The sequence below is a fragment of the Giraffa tippelskirchi genome, chromosome 4, assembly GCF_054371585.1.
Source record: "Giraffa tippelskirchi isolate mGirTip1 chromosome 4, T2T-mGirTip1v1.2.pri, whole genome shotgun sequence".
NCBI lineage: Eukaryota > Metazoa > Chordata > Mammalia > Artiodactyla > Giraffidae > Giraffa > Giraffa tippelskirchi.
In genome coordinates this window covers 147156588-147176143 of record NC_137278.1, presented here as the reverse complement: position 1 = coordinate 147176143, position 19556 = coordinate 147156588, and the positions used below count along the sequence as shown (strand labels likewise).

General features: G+C 40.2%; 1 protein-coding gene across 14 annotated transcripts in view; it reads right to left on the bottom strand.

The window, feature by feature from the left end:
• The window catches only part of GRIP1 (glutamate receptor interacting protein 1), a 755429-nt gene that overhangs the window by 104884 nt on the left and 630989 nt on the right, over positions 1 to 19556 (bottom strand). For 12 of the 14 annotated variants that reach the window (XM_081589880.1, XM_081589882.1, XM_081589881.1 and 9 more), the window contains 2 exons: positions 10047 to 10194; positions 7996 to 8165 (listed from right to left, as the gene is read on the bottom strand). In XM_081589880.1, coding sequence (XP_081446006.1) covers positions 7996 to 8165; positions 10047 to 10194 — 318 coding nt within the window. Of the gene's footprint in view, positions 1 to 17; positions 174 to 7995; positions 8166 to 10046; positions 10195 to 19556 lie in introns of all 14 variants that reach the window. The other 2 variants (XM_081589879.1, XM_081589876.1) reach the window with 1 other exon arrangement.

The following is a 19556-nucleotide window of genomic DNA, read 5'->3' as shown; positions in this document are numbered from 1 at the left end:
AAAGCCTGGAACATTACGAGGGCTGTTTGGAGGAGGCGCTTTCATGAATGTCAGGGCCGGTGCTCTGCAATGGTCAGGGTGGTACGAATTATAGTGATGGTAGGTGTGAAGGTTGCAGTGGTTGCTGGCCCAGGAGTCCCAGGGAAGTTGCCTGTCGCTCCTCTGAATTTTCACTGCCCACATGAAGTGATGATGAGAAATAAGAAAAAACAAAGAACCAAAAAAGAGGAAAAAGTAACTGAACTGCACAAATAAAAAGTAACAACAACAACAAAAAAATGAAGGCTGCTTGCACAAAAAAAGGAAAAAAAAACTGGCTTTGACCTTTTCTCAGTGGTCAGCAAAACCTATGATTAACACCAGGGATGGTAACTTTTCATCTTCCCAACAATAATGCATGTTTTCCCCCAGCCCATTTTTTTCTCCTTTTAAGATGACTACTGAATCAATTTCTAATCTCCCGCTGTGCTTCACAGCAGAGATTAAAACATTTTTTTTTTAAACTTAAAAGTCAACCCCGCAAGATCTATGGCACAAGATTAGTAATTAGAGATTTGCAAATCTTGGCCAGTTAGTAGCTCTTGTTTTGAGAAAAAGAAAAGAATGAATTATAAATCATACTGGCTCCTGATTCAAAGGATGTACTAGTCACACGTCACAATTTACTGCTCTGACATTTTAATTACACTACTATCCATCACTTGAACTACAATAAGCTAGTCTATCAGGATCTTATCCATACCCTAATAAGAAGATGCAAGTCTCAATATACTTTACAATTTCGGGGGTATTTTTAAAAGCTGTATTTACATTTGAAAGAAGGCATTTAATTATTAAAAATATTTCAAATATTCTTGTATTTCTTTAAGATGCCACAAAATTTTAATAAAGCTAATTTCAAAATTCTGGTGTCCTCTTTATGTTTTAAAAAATGTATATCATACTTCCATTCTAATTTCAATATTGTTTAGATTTGATTTTCTGCTCAGTGGTCTGAAAGTATGAGCACTTTTGTGTTTGTTACTACACTGATCTGAAAATTTTCATTTAACTATCTTAAAGAATGAAAAATAAAATATGAACTTCTATCTCTATTGTCATGATTCTAAGATTAGGTGCCTTACATATGAATGATTTTGCAGTATTTATTCATGGAGTGAGGTCAGATACTCTGTAAGTATTTAAAGGGGAGTTATTTGGGTAAGAGTTTAAATTATACCATCAGTGACATCAGCCTCATTGACCACATCTCAGCCTTTCTGGAAAGAGACAGATCATGGAACAAAAGCACTAGCATGAACAGATCACCACGGGCTGAGACCAACTGTATTTCTGTCCCGGCTCCAATCCATCTGCTCTATCTGACCTTGACCAGTTATTCAACCTCTCTAAGCCACAGTTTCCTCATTATGTCAAGTAGAGATCACAAAAGCATCTATTCCAGAGGCCAATTGTTGAGAATATGTACCTAAGGTGCTTAGCACGGTGCTGGGACACAGAATAAAAACTAATAACTCTTTATTTAATCACATTGATACCATCTACTTTCTATCTACTTGCCAATGAATACTTATTCTTTTTTTTTTTTTAAGGAAATAGGTGTATCTCTCACTTTACAAATTTCATTCACTGGACACAAGTTAAGAGACTGAGAAATCTGCAGCACACTTTCATAGCCACCATCATTTTGCAGTCCTGAACATATGGTCCTTTGCTTCTATACACTTCAGTTTCTAGTTTTGGGGTTTATCTCCCTCTCCACTAGTCTGCTTTCAAGCTACCAAGCTACCACCTCCTTCACCTCGACCACTGCCGAAACTTCAGACTTGGCTCCCTGGTTCATCTCTTACATAACTACTTTCCAGGATCTATAGTACAGAATAGTATTTTAAATACATAAATTAGATGGTGCAACTCCCATTTAAAGTATTTCAATGGGTTACAATTACAAAGAGAATCAAATGTGAGCCCTACTTATCTCTCTAGCTTCACCCCTTCTCACTCTTCCTACTTCTAATATTCTTCTCCTACTTGTTTACGTGGCTGGCTCAGGTGCCAAGTAATTCTGACCTCCCTGGATGAAGCAGTTGTTTCGCCTATGTTATCCCATTGCTTTTTTATTAATATTTTCTTCATAGTTGGACGGGCTTTATTTATTTAATATACTTTTAATGCTTGTCTCTCTATATGGGAATGTAAATTCTATGAGAATAGGAATCCACTTTGCTTGCCTTGCTCACTAGATGCATTGCGGCAATGAGAACAGAGCCTGGCATATAATGACTGATGAATGAATGAATGAGTGAATGAACACCTGCATGAATGAATAAGAATATCAGCCAGAGGGTCCATGTACACACTGCAGGAGCATTTTCCTTGTGATAAAGAGCATTTTGAGGCAAGTCTCTTTCGCCATCCTCATTTTACTTTTGGGTGTACCAGAAGACTTTTTAGCAAGATGTAGTCAGTGTTGGGTCTGCCTAATCTACACCCATAGCCACTCTATTGAGCTCTGTAAAGTATCATGTGTTTCAAATGATGTACAGTGAGTAGTGGTTAGATAGCATCACCGACTCAATGGAAATGAATCTGAGAAAACTCAGAGACAGTGGAGAACAGAGGAGCCTTGCATGTACAGTCCATGGGGTTGCAAACAGTCTGACATCAGTTAGCGACTGAACAACAGTGTGTGAACTTCAGAATTCTCCACTCATTTTTTGACCCAGTTCGTTATGGAGTGCTGTGAAAATTACTGGGCAGTTGTGAGTGCTGTTAAGCACAATTAATAACTCAGTAAGGAAGATTCTGACCACCTGTTGTATGTCTGGCACTGTGACATTTGTGGCAGGTTAAATGTAGGTCATTTAATTCAAGGGATTAGATCTGAAAGACAGAGTGCCTGAAGAACTATGGATGGAGGTTCATGACATTGTACAGGAGGCAGTGATCAAGACCATCCCCAAGAAAAAGAAATGCAAAAAGGCAAAATGGTTGTCTGAGGGGGCTTTACAAGTAGCTGAGGAAAGAAGAGAAGCTAAAGGCAAAGGAGAAGAGGAAAGATATATCCATTTGAATGCAGAGTTCCAAAGAAGAGCAAGGAGAGATAAGAAAGCCTTCCTCAGTGATCAGTGCAAAGAAATAGAGGAAAACAATAGAATGGGAAAGACTAGAGATCTCTTTAAGAAAATTAGAGACACCAAGGGAATATTTCATGCAAAGATGGGCACAGTAAAGGACAGAAATGGTATGGATCTAACAGAAGCAGAAGCTGTTAAGAAGAGGTGGCAAGAATACACAGAAGAACTGTACAAAAAAGATCTTCATGACCCAGATAATCACGATGGTGTGATCACTCACCTAGAGCCAGACATCCTGGAACATGAAGTCAAGTGGGCCTTAGGAAGCATCACTATGAACAAAGCTAGTGCAGGTGATGGAATTCCAGTTGAGCTGTTTCAAATCTTAAAAGACGATGCTGTTAAAGTGATGCACTGAATATGCCAGCAAATCTGGAAAAGTCAGCAGTGGCCACAGGACTGGAAAAGGTCAGTTTTCATTCCAATCCCAAAGAAAGGCAATGCCAAAGAATACTCAAACTACTGCACAATCGCACTCATCTCACACGCTAGCAAAGTAATGCTCAAAATCCTCTAAGCCACGCTTCAACAGTACATGAACTGTGAACTTTCAGATGTTCAAGCTGGATTTAAAATGGCAGAGGAACCAGACATCGAATTGCCAACATCCACTGGATCATCGAAAAAGCAAGAGAGTTCCAGAAAAATATCTACTTTTGCTTTATTGACTATGCCAAAGCCTTTGACTGTGTGAATCACAACAAACTGTGGAAAATTCTGAAAGAGATGGGAATCCCAGACCACCTGACCTGCCTCTTGAGAAATCTGTATGCAGGTCAGGAAGCAACAGTTAGAACTGGACATGGAACCCCAGACTGGTTCCAAATAGGAAAAGGAGTACGTCAAAGCTGTATATTGTCACCCTGCTTATTTAACTTATATGCAGAATACATTATGCTAAATGCCGGGCTGGATGAAGCACAAGCTGGAATCAAGATTGCTGGGAGAAATATCGATAACCTCAGATACGCAGATGACACCACCCTTATGGCAGAAAGTGAAGAAGAACTAAAGAGCCTCTTGATGAAAGTGAAAGAGGAGAGTGAAAAAGTTGGCTTAAAGCTCACCATTCAGAAAACTAAGACCATGGCATCCAGCCCCATCACTCATGGCAAATAGATATGTAAACAATGAAAACAGTGAGAGACTTTATATTTTTTGTCTCCAAAATCACTGCAGATGGTGACTGCAGCCATGAAGTTAAAAGATGCTTGTTGTTTGGAAGAAAAGCTATGACCAACCTAGACAGCATATTAAAAAGCAGAAACATCACTTTGCCAGCCAAGGTCCATCTAGTGAAAACTATGGTTTTTCCAGTAGTCAGGTATGGATGTGAGAGTTGGACTATAATGAAAGCTGAGCACCAAAGAATTAATGCTTTTGAATGGTGGTGTTGGAGAAGACTCTTGAGAGTCCCTTGGACTGCAAGGAGATCCAACCAGTCCATCCTAAAGGAAATCAGTCCTGAATATTCATTGGAAGGACTGATGCTGAAGCTGAAACTACAATACTTCGGCTACGTGATGTGAAGAACTGACTCATTTGAAAAGACCCTGATGCTGGGAAAGATTGAAGGCAGGAGAAGGGGACGACAGAGGATGAGATGGTTGGATGGCATCACTGAGTTGATGGACATCAGTTTGAATGAGCTCCGGGTGTTGGTGATGGACAGGTAAGCCTGGCATGCTGCAGTCCATGGAGTCGCAGAATCATACACGACTGAGCGACTGAACTGACCTGTACTGAAATGTAGGTCATAATACTTACTTTGACTTGAACTATTATTGGGGACTAAATCTTCATATACATAAAATAATTAAGAGACAAAAATTATATAAGATAATGCACAAAACTGCCTGCCATGTATAATGAATTTAAAAAGCGTTCAACAAACAACGTAGGCCAGAGAAGATAGCTGTAGCCTACTTTGAATGTGCACTCTAAATCTATTCTGTTTCAGGGTGATGTACTTTATTCTCATATGTTAGGCAAGGATTTCAGTTTAAAAATAAGATGTCACATTTTTGACATGCTCTTTCATTTTGAAAAAAAAAATTCATTTACATTCTCCCACTTAATGGTCCCCATAATATTAAAAACAGTCAACTTTCACTGAGTCCTCACTATATACCAGGCACTGTGCTAAGTGCTTTTACATGGGTTATCTCAGATAATACTCATAATACATCTAAGAGGTATGTACTATAATAACACCCATTTTATAGATGAAGAAACTGAGGTATAGAAAAGTTGAGTAACTTGCTAAGTTCCCAAGTGGTGGAGCCAGAATTAAAGTTCTGAGTGTCTGACTCTGAGTCCCTGCCCTCAGCCACCACACTATACTTGCCTCTTCCTATGTATGTTCCTAAGTCCTTTGTTACAGATAAATAAACAGTAAGGAAAATATAATGTTTTTTTCTATCATTCCACGGTGACATTGCTGTTGAAATCTTGAGGTATCTGACATGTGAGGTACTTTTGTTCTCTTCTCTAACTGTACCCTCTTATCTTGTCCAGGAGTTCAAAGGTATAGGCATTAGGTACACTGTTGGTTGCTCAGAAATGGTAGTTCTCCTGGTACTGAATTACAGAACCTCAAGACTCTGCTCACATTTTCTTTTCCAAAGTCTTTTCCAAAGTTTCCTCCAAGCAAGACTATGTTGCCCAAAGACCCTGAGGGGCACAATTTCTGACCTCTTTAAAAACTCATTCTTATGGCTTTTTGAATGCTGCTATTTCCTAGCAAAAGGCATAGCAAATCTATTCCTGGTTGATGTGTCATTTCTATATTTCCCTGAAAATACTATGGTGAATGCTTTCTTGCTCAGCAAAATCTGTGAAATGTTTTATCTCCATCTACCCATGGGATGAGAGACATGCAGTGTAAGCATCAGAAATCTTGGAAAAAAAAAACCAACTAGAACTTTCTAATGGAAAAAGGTAAAACTATATAACAATTCTACTATATCTCAAAACAGAAGTTTGAGAATCATAAACTTCATAGCAATTTTGGGGTATATTTTCTCTTCTTAATTGGCATTTAATTATGTTTAAGACCCATTATTTATTTCCCTTTGGAAATACATGTCTGATTTTAATGTAAAATGTAAGGAGATACTTGCATGTTAGATAAAGAAGATGTGAACAATTTTCAACAATAGTGGATGACAGGGTCAGAAGCAGGAGTTAGAATTACTAAAATTACCAGCCCTTCACCCCCCTGCAAAATCACAAATGACATTAGCTTTTCCACAGTGAAGAAAAAAAAAAAGGTTAGTTCTTGGTCTCCATCCCCTTTATATATAAATTCATCTTCTCAGACTGTCTTGACAGATAAAAACATTTAATATTTCATGAGTGGAAACTATTTGAACTATGATTTGTTTACATGGCAAATAAAAGGCAGGGAAAATGAGGTTGCTAAAGACAATGACATTTTTATAGGGTCTGTTCACATTTCTGATTCTGATACTAGAATTTACCAAGCAAAATCTCATGCTGAAAAAGCACTAGGCAGTGTGTACTATTATCCCTGCTGGGCTCCAAATCCAGTGGCACCTTCAGATTAATTTAGAAGAAACTTAACAGCTTTAGAAATCTCCCTTCTCAGTCAGTGAGCAGGAAAGGCCCGCACATCCTCCTGACAGGAACGGAACAGTCCCATGAATTGTACCCCTTTATCATTTCTATTCAAACGAGGCAGAATTTCTGTTCATAACCTGCCTCGGCTGCCTCATTTCTCCAACTCCGATGTGTAAAATTAAAATCTGATAAAGGGAATGCTGTAGTTGAGATTTTCATTAGCTCTAGAGCTGTCTAAGCTCCATTTAATTAAAAAAGGTTGCATCCAGCTGATTCATTCAGTATGAAAATTATTTTGTGCCTCTTTTTTTCAAACTGTGGAAAAGTGCAGTGTGTTTTAGAAGGTTGGAGACATAGGAAACAAACAACCTCCTCAGAAGCAAAATTTTGGTTCCAGAGAAAATTCTTCTCTCTCTCTAAACATAAAGAAATGTGTTCCTCACCTCTAGAAGCCTGATAGTACTAGTGGGGCTTCAGAAGTTGGTTTCAAGGAATAAAAAAGGAGAGTGCTTGATTTAAGGAAGAGGAGCAAGGGAGAGGTTAGAACAAAGACCCCACCGGAGAGTCGTTCTTCATTTGATTTTGGCCTCAAAGTCCTTTTTATTGCACTGGGTTTTATTTAAGGATGCCTAGGTGGGACAGTGTATAAACACTCAGCAAAAGATCTGTAAGCTTCAAGACAGTGAAAATTCAGATTCCCTCAGGTGGAACTTGTTACTGCATGATCCTAGTCAAATATTCTGACACTCCTAGGAGAAATATTTGGTCGGAAGTTTGTTCTCCACCCTAAGGAAAAAAACTACTCTGAAAAACAGATAAAATCTCTCAAGAAACTGTTTTCCCCCTGAAATATCTGAAGGATCTGGCATGAATGCCCACTTCATAACTACTTTTAAACAGTGGGAGTTTTAGTATTTGCCTTTACTGCCCTTTAAGCAGAGGGGAAGTTCAATGCAAATCACAGGAAGTCAAATGATTTCCTTTCTTTCCACACTCCATTTGTACCAAAGGCTTAAAAAAAACCAAACATACAGTACAAACATGAAAATTCCATTTCAAACAGTGTTTCCTCAATTCGAGGGTTTCAGGTAAAACACCTATGGCTGGGTCAAAGGGATTGGGAAGATGAAGAGGAGTAAACAACGCTCGCCTGTTGTTTGGAAAGACATGATAGAGGCAGAATTAAACTTGGCCTCTCTCTGCTTTCTAACTCTGCTGGAGAAGCAATCATTGCAAGGGGAAGGCAACAGAGGTTTATCTGGACAGATCTTCTCACCGTGGTCAGGTCCCTTCAGGGCCAGGCGGGTCTGATGATGGGGAAGAATCTCGAGCTTGACCTGGTCAGTGGTGTTGGCCAGGAACTGGGTTGCTTCTGCGAGCGTGCAGTACTCCATACTGGTGCCGTCAATGGACAGGATGTGATCACCCACGTGCAGAGCACCGCACCTATGAAAAGGAGAAGATGATGGTGCGCCTTCCTCTTTGGATTATGACTTTCACGTCCTCAGACTTAAAACTTCACACAGTTTTCATTTACTTAAGGGAAAAAGGAAACGCTTGAATGTCATAGGAAACACTACCTGTCAAATATTAACTATCTTGGGTATAAAGAGGAATGTAAAACCTTGTAGAAAATACAGAAAAACTCAAGGAAAGGCTTTTCCTTGTCCTTTATAAAAAAATATATTATTTTGGGGGTGGCAGTGCTGAAAGTTGAGGGGAAGTGAGCAAGCGAGGAGGGAAGAATAGGAAAATGTTTTCCTTTGAATTTTTTTCTGTGTTTTTTTCCCCCTGAGTTTTTATATCTATAAATATGAGTTGGTAAACATTCAGAATGTAAAGAGGGGACTTGCAGAATGGGAATTGGGTCATTTACAACTATTTTCTTGGGAGAATAACTTGGGAGAAAGATTCAGCTAGTGCTTGCTCGGAGTCATCTCACACATGCTTCCAGGTCACCAGTTCTTGATTATTTTGTTATTCTGGAGATAAACATTTATTAGCGCAAAAGCTCTCAGTGATGATGGAAATGAGGCAGGCGTCAAAGAGTAATCAAAGGAAGCCTCTGTGGTGAGGGAGGGGCAAGCTGGGAAGGAGGGGCAGGCTGCTACACCTTGCTGAACTCAAGAGACTGGGTGAGTTGAGAACAGCACACACAGCAGTCAGCAGCTCGAGGTGCCAGTCAAGTGAACAGCTGCTTAAACTGCTTACCCTCTGCAACAGGAGAGAAACAGAGGGAGGACATGAAAGCATCCTGCACCACCGAACGGGAGGGCAGCCCTGAATCCGTTACCATCACTGTTAGAGGCCTGAATGGAGCTAAGAGCACAGTGGAGCTATAGACGGACCACTACAGGGGTGGCTGCAGAGCATCAGAGTCAGAAGTTCACCAGGAAGGGGAGAAGAGGGTTGGAGACATGCAGGGAGACTGGGCGTTGGGGTAGATCTAAACATTTGCACGATGACCACAGTCTACTTCTCAAGACAAAAGCATTTCAAGTCATTCCTCCCATTTAAAGATAAAATTCCACTTGGACTCACCTGGAGTGCTTCAGCTATGGGAAGTGGGGGTTTTCTTACCAGGAGCAGTTAAATAATTTATTAGGTGGTAAGGTAGTCTTCCCCCCACCCATAATTTATTAGGTGGTAAGGTAGTCTTCCCCCCACCCATAATTTATTAGGTGGTAAGGTAGTCTTCCCCCCACCCCCCATTTGTAAATCTATCAGAAGAAGAATTCGGAATAAAAGACTGGCATTTTTATGTCATGAGAATGAACGATGTTTTGGGGGACCCTTGAATATAGTGAAACTCTAAGATTAACATACTACAGTGGAGGGCCTTTCTTTAAAGACTGTATCATTTTTAAAATGTTGGTTTACTTCCTGAAGAAAAAAGGAATAAAATTGTATGGTGGCAGGATTTAATTGTTCACAATTCAAGAAACCACATGACTTCTCTGCATGGAGCATAATAAAGATCTGCTTAGCTACCCTCAACCAAAAATGGGCTATTACTCTAGGACACAGTAGGTGAATGTACATACATAGTTGCTTGACTTTTTCTCATTTCTAAAGGCCACACCAAACATTTCGGTGAAGCAACATTACTTCATGGGGTAGCTGATAAGGAAGGTAAAATTTTAGGCTCTAGAATACTAACTTGTTTTGTATATGAAGCTTGTATAAACTGGCAGAAGAGCTTTTTTGTTTTACCTGTGTGTGCATGTGTGTAGGTATTACAAATGTGTGTATGCATATATTAATATATCTCTACATAGTTTAACACACATGCAATTTGGAAAAGTAGGCACTTTCTATGACACTCACCTGTCTGCAATACTTGCAGATTTGATTTTGTCTATGACAATGACCTGTTTGTTACAGCACATCGAGGTAGTTAGGGCCACCCCAAGGCTGGCACCCGGAGTTTTGGCAACTTCAACTAGTAGTGGTCCAGATGCTGTTGCCACAGAATCTATGGAAGAAAAATTTCAGAAAACAAAACAGAATAAATAAGCAAACAGACACACAACTAAGGTGGAGAAGGTTCAGTCTGATGTTGATCTGTTAATGTTATTGTCAAAACTTTAGATTTCCCTCCATTTAACATCTCCACGTCCAGTGAGTGGTAACTTCTTAGGGCATCTTTTAGGATGCCTGTTCTATACAGCTTGTATTAAAGTTATATGTGCATGGGTTTACCTCTTCAATTAAAATTTAAGCTTCACATCAGTTGGGATAATGTCTTATGTTTCTTTATGCCCTCTACATTACTTGATATGTGTGTGCATGCTAAATTGCTAGATACAGTGCCTGACAAATACTGGGTCTCTGAAGAAAGGTTTTAAAAATTAATTAACTCAATAAATATCTTAGCACCTTCTATGGATGAATGGATAGATGGATGGATGGATGGGTGGGAAGGAAGGGTGAATAGACAATGTCTCTATGTAGGCACGTAGTAGGAAGGCATATGCTTCCCAAGTGGTGTGGTGGTAAAGAGCCCGCCTGTCAATGCAGGAGACACAGGAGATGCAGATTTGACCCCTGTGTGGGAAGATCTCCTTGAGTAGGAAATGGCAAACTGCTCCAGTATTCTTGTCTGGAAAATTCCATGGACAGAGGAGCTTGGTGGGCTATAGTCCATGAGGCTGCAAAGAGTCGGACACAACCGAGTGACTGAGCACACACACACGAAGGAAGGCATACACCAAGTTAAATTCGTGAATCCTTTGGGTTTTCCCTATTCTGGATCTGATATAGGGTCATCTCTCCCTCAGGTGCATCTTCACACATGCTTTATTTTTAGCTTGGAACTCTCTTCATTCCTTCAACTGGTACTCACCCTTGGGGGTATAAACTTCAATTCCTCTGGGAAGCCTCTCCTGACTTATGATCTGGTGAGAATCTTTTCTCCTGCTATTTTCCTGCTTTGTTGTACACACCTCATTCTTTCTTAATGGCTAGTGTGGATGACATTCCTCTGATCTCTGCCAGACAGCAAGCTTGCTGTAAGGACAGAGCCTGTGTGCTGTCCATCACAGCATCCTCAGTGCCTGGCATAGAGACTTGTGCATAAATAGTTGTTGAATGAATGTATGGATAAATGAGACAATGCATGATGGTGTTTAAAGCTCAGAAGAGGCACAGATCATACGGGAAAGAGCCTTGGATATGGATTTATAATACCTGTACTTCTTCTTTTCACAATATTTAGGTCATGGTAATATAGACCAGTTATGAAAACTAAGTCTGCTTGCTTACCTAGAAAGTTTTATCTTTACCTCAGTGTTTACTACAATGGGAATCAATGTATAGTTAAAACATTTTACAAAGTGCTGTACACATAGAATATTATTATTGCATATTATGACCTCAAGCCTTTGAATCATCTCATTTTTTAAAAACTGTATATTTTCACTAGTATTTTTATGACTTTCTACTACTCTGGTGTTTGGTACTAACACAACTTTGTCTTCCTGAAAGTATATCTTCATATCAACAAGCCAGCACTCAGATATGGTAAACTAGAAAATGAATTCCTTTAGTGAAGCTCGGACAGTATGTGCTGACTCTGGAAGCTGAAAGACCCCTGGGACAGAGTCATCTTCAGTCCCAGATGAAGCAAGATATGTGTTAAATAAGGTAAAGATGAGAACAGTCATGCCAACCACATTCATACTCCAGGCCTAAGGATTCTTGTCTGCACTGTGTTTCTTAAATATCTAGTCCTAGAAAAAGTTAAGAGACCATTAGGGCCTGTATTTCTTCCTGTCAATTCCAGGGGAGGGTCTCACTAATAATAGCTGGGAGGAACCAAGGGTCTTAGTCCAGTAAGAAGACTTTGTGATTCTGAGGTGTGCTGGCTATAATTTTCCCATGAATCTAACTCTATGGTGGTGCTCACCCTGAACTAACTCTGGTTCTGCTCACCCTGCTGTGTTAACAGCCTGACCTTGGGCCATTGACAGCATCTGGCTTCTCTTCTTCTCCCTTGTTTTTCAGTTTGTTTCTCTCCAGTGCCTCTCTTGGTCATATGCTCCCCAGGGTCCTGCCTTACTCTCACCTTGGAGTTTATAGAGAGCGGTCCCCAGGCCTATCTGAAACAGTAGTCTGCACCTCTCCTGCCTCCCTGGGACCTGCTAGTAAAGAATTCTGGTCAGTCCTTGTTGCCCCTGTTTGAGTTACCCTTCCATCATGAACATAGGCGATTCTTCCTCCTTCTCAGCTCTAGTAGTCAAAGTTCTATTGCTAAACAAGTGCACATAATCTGATGCCTGTAAGCTCCATCCCCAGGTCTGTTGTCCTTCTCTTCTTGGAGTTTGCTCCCTTGCAATGTCTCTTCCTGTTCAGGTTGAACCTGAGCTCTGTCTAGTGGAGTCTTTTCTCACATTATCTTTATAGAACTTTAGGAGGACTAATTTTAGAAGGACAGATATCCCAAAGACTTGATGGATTTTAACAGATAGGTTTGTGAGGAGACAATCACTTATATTCTTCCACATGCTTTTCTGTCTAAATATAAATTCATGGGGCTTCACAGATGAAAGTAATAAACTGTTCTGTTACTTATAACCTAACCTCTAACAAATGACAGAAACGAGAACTGTTTCTCGGTATCCCATTTTTCCTTCTTTCTTAGTAATAAGCTTTCTAAGTTTTAGCTGATTGGATGGCTGCCCAGCTAAGGACAACATTTCCCAGCCTCCTTTCTGGTGAGGCGCAGCCATGTGGCAAAGTTCCACCCAATAGGAAGTGAACAGAAGTGAGACATGATACATTCTTAAAAAGAATGGTGGTGCCCTCCTCTGTCTCATTTCCACCTTCTTGACGTTGCATTGTGGGCCCAGAACTGGTGACCATCTTCCACCATCAGACGTGGGCATGGTGCCACCAGAGAGAGGACCTTAGATCCCTGAATCATATCTCCAGAGACTGTTTACTCTCCTGAGAAATAAACTATCACATTTAAGCTAGTAGGGTAAGGGTCAATTTTTGTTGCCAGCTGAATCTTTATTCTGACAGGTCTTTTCACTTGAGTCTATCCCCCTAAAAATACCTTTCTTGAATTTTTATTCTAAGAAGCAGCTATTAATAGCTATTTGCAGACGTAAATTTTATAAAGCCACAATCAACCGTGACCCAGTACACACACTAGGTTTTCACGTTTCTTAAAAGTATTACATCAGGATTAAAGATCAGAGTTTGTAAAGAGGTTATCAGCAGCGGTAAAAGTTATTTAAATATATCTTACAGAGCTATTCTTTTTTCCTGGCCTATATATTTGTCAAGGTGTTAAAAACTATATTTTTGTAAGGTTCTAATGTTCCAGTTACAGTGAAGAATATTAATTTTTTTCTCATAGGAAGAAATGATAGGAATAGGAACATTAAGAAACACAGAAAAAGGGTATCATATTTTCTGCCATCATTAATTTAGAGGGGAGAGAGACTGTACTCACAGCTGTTCTGGTGCACCTCTGGAATGGAGACTATTAACAGAATAACAGTCTCTCTTTAAGTAGTACTTGTCCCATTAAGTCTTTGAAGGAACAACGGATGAAATATTTCCACTTAGGGGAGCCTAATGTGCAAGGAATGATTTTTTTTTTTAATTTAAAATAGAAAGCTTCAGAACTCTGAAAAGAGAACCATAAACTCATGGTTAAAGGAAGAAGCAGTGTGATTCTAAGCTGGACTCAGGTCTGGAGGCCTGGAGGTGTGGTCCTAGTTATGCCACCAACTTACCATGTGGCCCAAGCCATCATCTCCTCTGGACCTCATTTTCTTATATAAAATTAGAGGACTTCAGTAAAAGCTCCCTAATCCTGATAATCTATGTCTCTTCAGAGAAATAGCAATGTTAGGTAAGGAACAGCCTACTGGGAATCAGAAAATTAGAGAAACTTAATAAACTTTATGAAAATATACAATAGCTGAATTTAAATTCCAGTATCCTACTAATGAGACTTTCCAGGTAGTGCTAGTGGTAATGAACCTGTCTGCCAATGCAGGAGATGCAGGTGACATGGGTTCAATCCCTGCTTCAGGAGGATCCCTTGGAAGAGAGCCTGGCAATTCACTCCAGTATTCTTGCCTGGAGAATCCCACGGACAGAGAAGCCTGGCGGGCTACTGTCCATAGGGTCACTAAGAGTTGGACATGACTGAAGAGACAGCAAAGCACATCCTACTTACTAATGGGTAGAAGAGGAGAGCTACAAGATATTAAAGTGATTCTAGATAATTATTGTTTATCAAGATGAGACGCAAAATCTCAGACCCTTAAATATTTTGATGACAATGATAACCTCCTTTAAAGACTGAGTGTGAGGGATTGTCCCTCATCACATAGAATGAAGGACTTCTTAGGGCACAACTTTTAACTTTCTATCAAAACTGTGTCATATTGAGTTCTTAACTTATGCAGAAAAAAAAAAAACGATGAGGGAAAGAAGGTGCTTGTCTTATGTAAAGATGATCATAGATTGTTGATAACAGTTTATGGAATATGAGCTCAGCCCTCTGGTCTCTCTCTTTAGCAGCCCAGAATTTTACTTCACCATGATCACTCTCAAATTCATGTGTCCAGGACACATTCAGGCTTCCTTTGTGGCTCAGCTGGTAAAGAATCCGCCTGCAATGCTGGAGACCTGGGTTTGATCCTTGTGTTGGGAAGAATCCCCTGGAGAAGGGAAGGGCTACCCTCTCCAGTATTCTGGCCTGGAGAATTCCATGGACTGTATAGTCCACGGGGTTCCAAAGAGTTGGACATGACTGAACAACTTTCATTCACTAGCACACATCCTTCACTGATACCTTGAACAATTCCTGAATGTCTCATAAGCCCATCAGACACAACATAAGCAAACTGACTGGCAAGTCCATCCCACTCCACTAGTTCTTCTCCAGGTCTCCTCCTAGTGAATGGCTCATATTTTACTCCATTATGGAAACCAGAAATTCAGGAGTCGTCTCCAACTCTATCTTCTCCTCACTCTCACAGATCCCTCTTGATTCTAATTCCTAAACAGATCTCAATTTCATTCTTTCTTTCCATCTCCACAATCACCATTTCCATCCAAATACCACTGTCTGATATATCCCAATCCTCCCACGGCTCCCACCTTCCCCAATCCAGATCCAATTTTTTAAAAGTGCAGATCTCATCATGCTAGCCTATGCTTAAAACCCTTCAACAGCTGTTCTTATAACAGGGTAAAATATATTATCATAGTCTTCAAGGACCTACAGGACCTGGCTCCTGCTTACCTCACCTGTTTTCTTTACCATCATGCTGTCCTTGTTCTCTCTGCTCCAGCTTCCTACTCCTCTTTCAATTCTTCAAAAATTGCATACTTTCCTGCCTCTGGTCCTTTATATATACTATTCCATCTGGAATTCTCCAACTCCTGGTCCCTGCATCACCTGCTTCTTTACCACTGCTCTGCTCAAATGTCATTTCTGCAGGACACCTGCCCTGCCCTGCAAACCACGTCAATCTGCCTGCTATATGCCTTAATAGCATCCCTATGATTTCACTTCACTGCACATCTAATAAATGTGATTCAACAATTAGTTGTTCAATTACCTCTTTGCTCTTTGATGAATAATGTAAGCTCCATGCTGTAGGAGCATGGATGTCTTGCGTATGTCTTGCTTATGACTGTGACTCTCTACAATATTTATACAGCATCTATGTACACAGTAGGTGCTCAACGTGATCTGTTGATGGAATGAGTGAAAGAATGAAGGCTTGTTATTTTATTCAAGATGCAATATTAGCAATAGTCATGATGCAGACATTTAAGTCACATTCTTGTGCTTGAGAGTTCTTAGTGTGGTTGAAATCATGTTAACCCCATGATTAAATCCTTTGAATGGCTGTTCTTGTAACAGAGTGCCTATGCATACCCAGATGATGTTGATGAGGAGGGATATTTTTCCTTTGCCTAAATTCTAACCTGCATAATGATCTGTATTCAATGCCTTATAATATTGGACTGAGAAGTGTTTGAATTTATCTGAAAGCAAAAGAATTAGAGAACAGCCTACTGGAAGAAAGGTAACCCACCTTCCTCCAGATGGAACTTGAACTTATTGGTCATTTCCCATCTATAAGTGGGTAGTATAGCAAACTCTGGGAGTTGGTGATGGATAGGGAAGCCTGGAGTGCTGCAGTCCATGGGTCGCAAAGAGTTGGACATGACTGAGTGATTGAACAACAACAACATAGCAGCTAGAAATGGCCAAGTAAATGAGCTACCCCTAGGATGACGCGCTCTTAAAAGAGACTGGCATCACTCAGGGATGAATGGTTCTGGAGGTTCAAAGGAGCGTATCCTGATTTGTACATATCTCCCACTCAACTTCTTTCCACAAAAGTCTGGAGGCTGCTTGCTTTAAACAAACACAGAAACAAATGTAATATAAAGGAGCAATCAGGAAGAGTAAAAAGACCTATGAACACCTTGCCCACAGGGATTAATAGAGATGCTTTAACTGAATTACAAAAATGACTTTAAATTACAGGGAAATCCACAGAGGTAGAAAGTAGGTTGGTAGCTGCCAGGGATTGGGGGCAGAGAGGACTAGAGAGTGATTGTTCACATTTGAGACCCAAGCAGAGCTGATGGGAGCATGACAATGTGAATGTACTAAATGCTGCTGAATTTTGGACTTTAAAGTGGTTAATTATACGTTATGTGAATTTTGTTACAACTAAAAAATATGACTAAACTTCCTGGAAACCATGGTCAATCCTGCCCTGTTGGAAAAGAAGTCTTCTAGTTCCTACAGTGGAAATAAAGATTCCTGTAGCAGGGAGCTCTAAAAGATATCTCTTCTGTGGAGTTTTGTAAGTGTTAGTTGCTCAGTTGTTTCCGATTCTTTGAGACCTCATGGACTGTAGCTCGCCAGCCTCCTCTGTAGATGGAATTCTCCAGGCAAGAATACTGAAATGGGTAACCATTCCCTTCTCCAGGGGATCCTCCCCACCCAAGGATTGAACCTGGGTCTCCTGCATTGCAGGCAGATTCTTTGCCACGGAGCCACCAGGGAAGCCCATACATATTAATAGATGGTGCTGATATAATGGGGTGATGTCCTCAATGTATTTTCATAATGGCTGTTTCTTGAGGCATAAGATTAAAACGCAAATCAGTGATGCTCTCTCTATAACGAGACAAGATAATGTGATGGTCAGCTTGATCAAAAGACAGACCCCAGGGCAGACAGATTGGCTGTCTCTCTAGGGACCTACCTAAATAGTAATCTTCTATCCTACTTCAGGTTTCCAGTAAAAGCTGGATACTAGATAATTCAAATGGTCCTCTATGAGGAGACCCTGGTATGCTGGCTTTCATATACATGACTTAGACCAGATCCAAATGCTATGGCCATCAGGTGAGTCAGAGGAAGGATTCATGTAGTCTCAGGAGGCTGGGGAAACCTAACTAGACTCTTGCCAGGATAGAAGATCACCCACTTCACATTCCCACAACTGGGCTTTCTGAGTCTGCAGGTTACATCATCATTCCTGCAACAACATGAATTTTAAAATACATTTATTGAGTATATTTATATATTCCAGGAACCTCAGAAGGCACTGGGGACTCAAACATGAAAATATATTATCCCTTTCTTCACATAACCCCTTGAGGTCCATGTCAATAAGAGAGAGGGGTGGGATAGAACTTTTGGATTCCACTATGGAAATTTATTCTGATGAATCTCATGAAGTTTCTACTTTTTTTTTAAACTACAGGACACATAATGTTTGCAATCCTCCCAAACTCTATGAAAACTTTAATATCGTAAGAGTCAAAGTGCTTATAAAATATTGGGTTATCTAATAGGATATAATTTCCAGCTTTCTAGGAAGATTTACTCAAGTATGTCTAAAAGTATATCAGGTGTGCCACCATCCACAGAAGGTGACTGAAGCTCCCTGTCCATAGGACTGTCCAGAGAAAGGCAATTATTACCAAGTATCTGTGGTACAGGGCTTCCCTGGTGGCTCAGATAGTAGACAATCTGCCTGCAATGTGGGAGACCTGGGTTCAATCCCTGTGTCAGGAAGATACCCTGGAGAAGGAATTGGCAAGCCACTCCAGTATTCTTGCCTGGAGAATCCATGGACAGAAGAACCTGGCGGGCAAGAGTCCATGGGGTCGAAAAGAGTTGGACATGACTGAATCACACACACATCACACACACACACACACACACACACACACACACACACACACACACACAAACACACATTTACGGTACAAGTCAAGGGAATGGCAATGATATGAGACCTATGGGGGTCTGAGGAGACTGAGCATGGTGAGCTGGAATGCTTGAGATGAGCTTCTTAGTTGAGAAGCTGAATGCTTCTCAGCTGCCTTTATCTTAATGGGCTCTAGGAAAACAAAACTATTTTAAGTGAGTATTGCTTTCCAGAATTACCCATGTGGCAGTTACTTTCCGCATCACAGAAGAGGATCTACAAATGCTCACGTTTAATTGATCATTAGCCTTTTCTAGCAATTGCTTTCCATAATACATGTTTCCACACAGCACCATCAGGAAGCTCATACTGCCTTGTGGTATTAAGCCTAGTTCCCTAGCTGCCATCCAGTTCCATTCACAGAGGGTCTGATGAAAAGCTGGAGTCCAAAAGCCCTGGCTTTATTCCAAGATGTGTAATAAGATGCATAGGAAGAATAATAGCAAGCAGACAGGGTAGATGAATGGGGCACCCTTATTAAAGAAAGTGCAAGAGAAAAAAATGGACTGTGTCAAAATGAGAAAAACTAACAGAAGAAAAATCAGGAAGAAATAATCAAGAGCCCATCCCCTGACAAAAGATTAGTTTATTCTGCTGAAGTAAAGCATGGCTGAGAAAAATGGATCATGTAGATATAAATTATTCATGGTTAAAGACGTCTCAGTCATTAAGATATTTACACCCTGAGTGAAGCCCTTGCACGCTGTGTTGATTTATGGGCTACATAATTACATAAGATACGCTGATGACTGTTTGCATGGGAAACACTTTGGATTTTTTATTTTGTTAATCAGTTTTCCCACTTTGAGCCGAGCATTTCAATCAGAGCTCTAGGCTTGATTAGAACTTCCCAGGGGTGGTAGAAAGACTGTGCTTGGTAATAGTAGTTTTGTCAGCTGTACATTCTTTCAGATAAAAAGTACCTTTGGGGGGCTTTTCAAATTACCCATTAGTTAAAAGTATTTTTATCAGTGATATCCTCTTCAAATAATGCTACTAATAATTTCAAACCTTTTCAGATGAGCAAAACTCTAATAAATATTTAACTTAAAAAATTGCTGGT